At 41.8% G+C, this 4,801-nt stretch overlaps 1 protein-coding gene across 1 annotated transcript; it reads left to right on the top strand.

The window, feature by feature from the left end:
• Positions 1 to 1,546: 1,546 nt before the first annotated feature.
• LOC102502677 (disintegrin and metalloproteinase domain-containing protein 20) lies at positions 1,547 to 4,396 on the top strand. Its single transcript, XM_014583988.1, has 2 exons — positions 1,547 to 1,664; positions 2,170 to 4,396. The coding sequence occupies exon 2, from the start codon at positions 2,223 to 2,225 to the stop codon at positions 4,308 to 4,310; it is 2,088 nt and encodes a 695-aa protein (XP_014439474.1). The 5' UTR covers positions 1,547 to 1,664; positions 2,170 to 2,222; the 3' UTR covers positions 4,311 to 4,396.
• Positions 4,397 to 4,801: the final 405 nt, after the last annotated feature.

The raw sequence follows: 4,801 nt of genomic DNA, 5'->3' as shown, positions 1-4,801 counted from the left end.
TTTTTTTTGAGAGATTTTCACTGTAGGGCGCGTGCGCTCACCAGACAGACAGAGAGAGACATAGAGACAGAAAGCGAGAAATCACCCCCCAGGGGGGATGGTCACGCCGCAATCCCTTCTCCTCCATTCTCCTCTCGGGATCTTGGGCACGCACGCACACGCACCCAGCGTGAGTTTTAAGTCACCGGGTCCAGGACACGAACCAAGGTCGACTACGTGGGAGTCCAGCGACATAGCCATTACGCTAACTGCTGGTTCCCAAGACCCTGGGTTTTGACAGAAAGTGGAAGAATATGGAAGATTTACTGCTGAGTGAAGGAAGCCAGGCTATGAAGGAGAGTCATTGTATGTTCCCCCTTAATATATATCGAGTGTCTGTACTGTATAACTGAAACCGATTGACTAAAGGATATAGAAATACAGTAAATGGTTGTGAATATCAGATATAATGTTTGTGAAAGAATAGAGTCTGAGGTAGGACATTTAGAAGAAAAACAGAGGCAAAGCATTAATGGGACAAAGAAATGTGATATTATCTATTAAAGATAATTTTATAGTATTATCAACTGGACTATGGAGAAATGTACACATGTTGGAATGTTCACTTTGTAAGCTAAATAACATGATTGAATACATAAAAGAAAAAGAAATTAAAAAATTTTAAAAATTAATGTGAGTTCCACAGAAATTCTAAATAATAGTAATTTGGCCTACCACTAAAACCGTTCCTGATTTGCAGATCAAAGAAACTTACTACTTTTAATCTACTAACAATTAGACTATGGCTAGAGCACATACACTATAAGCCTATATGATGAAAAGCATCGACTTTCTCCTTGAAAATAAAAATATTCCACCTAGACTTTACAATTAAAAAAAAAACCACCTCTTTAAATCAGGCCATTTTGAAGACAGCTATGGTACTTCATCATTATCACTCCCAGAACATGGATGTTGACCAACTTGACTCAAATACTGTAAAATTACCTATACTGACTGAATTTTGCTTACTATGGTTTCACTGGCCTCATGGAAGCTTTACTTAAGGAGGACTGTTTGTGCTTTGGATGTTAAACCACTGAAGTTCTTTTTAGTGTCCCTGATGTGTTGTATTCTCTAGAGTAATGAATGTTTGTATACAGCCACCCATCACACACTAAAGAAATCTTACAGGATCAGTAAAAGATAAAAAAGAAACTGTTCAACTCTTGTGACACAGTGACTTAAAAATTGCATGCCAGGGACCAGAGGAAACGACAGAATTTAATGATGATTGAGATTTCTATGCCAAGACCAAGAAAAAGTCACTTATGCTGCCAGAGATGGAGGGCAATAGTCTACGTTTTGGTCAATCTTTCAAAATTGAGAGGCTGACCAAAAGGGAGAACTGTTAACCCATCCCTGCCTTGGCTTCCAGACATTACCTGCAGCCTCATTTGCAAGGTGTCTACCTTGGTTAGTTGCTAGGTTACAGCCAATCACAGTCCCCAGGCTTTAGTTAATCATAGACATCCCACCTTGTAAACTGTATAAACGCAGACAAATTTCAAGATGTAAACAACCCAATTGTTTCTCTACCTCTTTCCATGAATTTTCCAGCGACATCAATTCTCTCCTCAAGATACATCTAAGAGGAAGTTCTCCTTTTCTCAGTATTGCTCCAGGTTTGTTTGTTTGTTTTTGAATCATATGTTGAATCATCATCACATTCAGAATTGCAGAAGGTGGGTGGGGAGAACCTTTGTCCCCAGATTGCACCAAGCCACTAATTCTGAGCCCCTCTAAGAGAACATGAGAGTTTTCAGCCCAGGCATGCACTATTTTTCTGAACTCCTCCCATTTTCTTCTCTTTGTGAGGTCCCCTGACCTAGGGGCTCCATGTCACTGGGCAGTGCCTCCCCTGATGAGCACACCATTGTTATGTAATGGTCCACCCTCCCCCTCATTTCTCAGTGAGTGCTACTCCTCAGCCTCACTCTGCTCTCCTCAAGACACCACCCTGGGAAAAGCTGATGTTTCAGGGATAGTCTTACCTGCATCCCACCTGAGTGCACTTTCTTTCTTCAATGGCTCAGTTTCCCTGGACCAAGAGCACCCTGACAGTCGCCCTTTGGCTGCCTGTGCTCTTGGCAGTCCTGTCCCCTGTTTACTGCTCTCATGCCCCACCAGGATGGCGCTTCACTTCCTCTGAAGTTGTGATTCCCAGGAAGGTGCCGCACAGGATGGGTGGAGATGAGATGCCAGACCAGCTGTCCTACAGCCTGCGCTTCGGGGGCCAAAGACACATGATTCACATGAACCTCAAGAAGAACTTGCTGCCCAGACACTTTCCTGTTATTACTGATAATGACCAGGGAGCCATGCAGGAGGACTATCCCTTTGTGCCCCGAGATTGTTACTACTATGGCTACCTGGAAGGGGTTCCTGGGTCCATGGGCACACTGGACACCTGCTACGGAGGCCTGCGTGGCATGCTGCAGGTGGATGACTTCACTTACGAAATCAAGCCACTGGAGACTTCTTCCAAATTTGAGCATGTGCTTTCTCTGCTTGTGTCAGAACAGAGACCAGGTCAGGCTGAGAGATGTAAGAATGACGAGGAAGACACAAATCCAGCATTTGAAGAGGCAAACTTTGACGATACTCCTAGAGCAAGTCCTGTGTATTTGTGGATTGGACACAAGAAACACTACAAAATTCACTATACAGTCACTAATTCATTAGTCAGACTGGCTAGTAATAATTTTACACGTCTTGTAGAAAATGTAGTGATTATGAACAACATAATACATACGATTTACAAACAAGCTGATTTAAATGTCTTCATCCGCGTATTGTGCATATGGAATACGAAGGATTCCTTTGATGTTTCGAGAGGCTCACTAAATAACATTTTAAGCAGTTTTGGTTTATGGAAAAAAGACAGATTTTTTCCGGCCATTGAACATGATACTTCAGTTCTTCTGACAGGGCATAAAATCTCAGGTGTCATATGTGGTTCCTTCCATGATGGGACATGCAATCCCAACTGGGGAGCCCTATATGTGTTTGTAGGAGATTTCCATCTATTCCTCGATGCAGCAATTACAGCACATGCATTGGGACACAGCTTGAGAATGCGACATGATGGTGAAAGTTGTCATTGTTTTCGGAGAACCAATTGCCTCATGGCTCCCATGCCTGGACTTCTCGATGTGATGAGCAATTGCTCTTATGCAGCATTACATTCTAAGCTTAATAACTGGGATCCTTGCTTGAGTGCACCAAATATAGTTTATAAAAATTTTCCTTATGTAGCTCCTCGTTGTGGAGACAAGATAAGGAATCAGAATGAAGAATGTGACTGTGGCTCTTTTAAAGAATGTGCTGATGACCAGTGCTGTGAGACCACTTGTGAACTCAGCCTTGGTAGTATTTGTGATGAGGGGTCTTGCTGCGTTAAGTGTAAATATGCTAGACCTGGAATGATCTGCAGAGACACGCTCGGTATTTGTGATCTACCGGAATACTGTGATGGGAAATCGGAACAGTGCCCACATGACTTTTATATACAGGATGGAACCCCATGTTCAGCAGTAGCCGTTTGTATAGCAGGAAACTGCAGTGACCGTGATATGCAGTGTCAAGCCCTTTTTGGCTACAGAGTGAAAGATGCTTCTCCAGCATGCTATAACAAATTGAATACCAAAGGTGACCGATTTGGAAACTGTGGGGTGAAGCTGCAACGAGGGGGAAGTAAGCCTTTTAAATGTGAAGAAGACGATGTTTTATGTGGATTGCTGCACTGTGACGGTATTGATCACATTCCCGGTGGAGGTGAGCACACTACGTTTCGCAGCATCCTAGTACAAGATGTTTCTGAAGTAAAGTGCTTTGGATATGATGCGCACCACGGGACAGAGTTACCAGAGATGGGCCTTGTAGTGGATGGCGCAACATGTGGCCCAGGAAGATACTGTTATCGACAGAATTGCACTTTTCATGACGACATGGGTTTTGACTGCGATGTGAAGAAATGCAATTTCAGAGGTGTGTGTAACAACAAGAAGAACTGCCATTGTGTGCAAGGTTGGAAGCCACCATTGTGTGAGGAAAGAGGATCAGGTGGTAGTGAAGACAGTGGCCCTCCACCTGACAGAGATGTGGGTATTCGAGCCAAAATACTGGTTAATGTAAACAAGTTCCTGCTTTTTCTATTGCTTCGTCTTGCTCTTTTAGTGTTTGCACTAATTCTTGGTGGCCTCTTCAAAGCAAAAGAACTTATAGAACAAAAAATATATGAGGATGACATCAACCACGAAGTTACCTAAGCAAATATAAAAGGAAGTCCAGGCATAAAATAAATATCATTAACGCTGGAATAAATAAGCCACCATCCCTCTGATGGTTACATAACCTTTTCATGTGTCTGAAGTTTTCATCTTGAAATAAATCACTTGGGAATTCTAAGAAAAAAAAAAAAAAAAAGAAAATCTCTTGTTCTTAGATTCTCTTAACATTGCTTATCTGTTTATATATTCTTAATACTTCTATAAGTGAGAGCATAAACTAACTATTCTAGTCATTAATAAAGACCCTGTACTGAGCTAAGATTCAGGAAAGAAGGTTTAGACGCCCATGTAGCAAGTCTTGTTTGGCTAGTATGCACTTGTTCAGCAATTCTGTGGTCTTTTCCACTGAGCTGTATTCTTAACTTTTGGAATTTGTCCAAAAGTTGTTATTGCTACTGTTCAAAAAGTATGTGAAAAAGTAATATTTGGCAGTGATCTCGAGGAAAAAACAAATAGTTTTTTTTTTTAAC

The sequence above is a fragment of the Tupaia chinensis genome, unplaced genomic scaffold, assembly GCF_000334495.1.
Source record: "Tupaia chinensis unplaced genomic scaffold, TupChi_1.0 Scaffold145367_1, whole genome shotgun sequence".
In the NCBI taxonomy this organism is placed as follows: Eukaryota; Metazoa; Chordata; class Mammalia; order Scandentia; family Tupaiidae; genus Tupaia; species Tupaia belangeri.
Note: the sequence above shows the minus strand (reverse complement) of the source record. Positions and strands in the feature narration are given on the sequence as shown.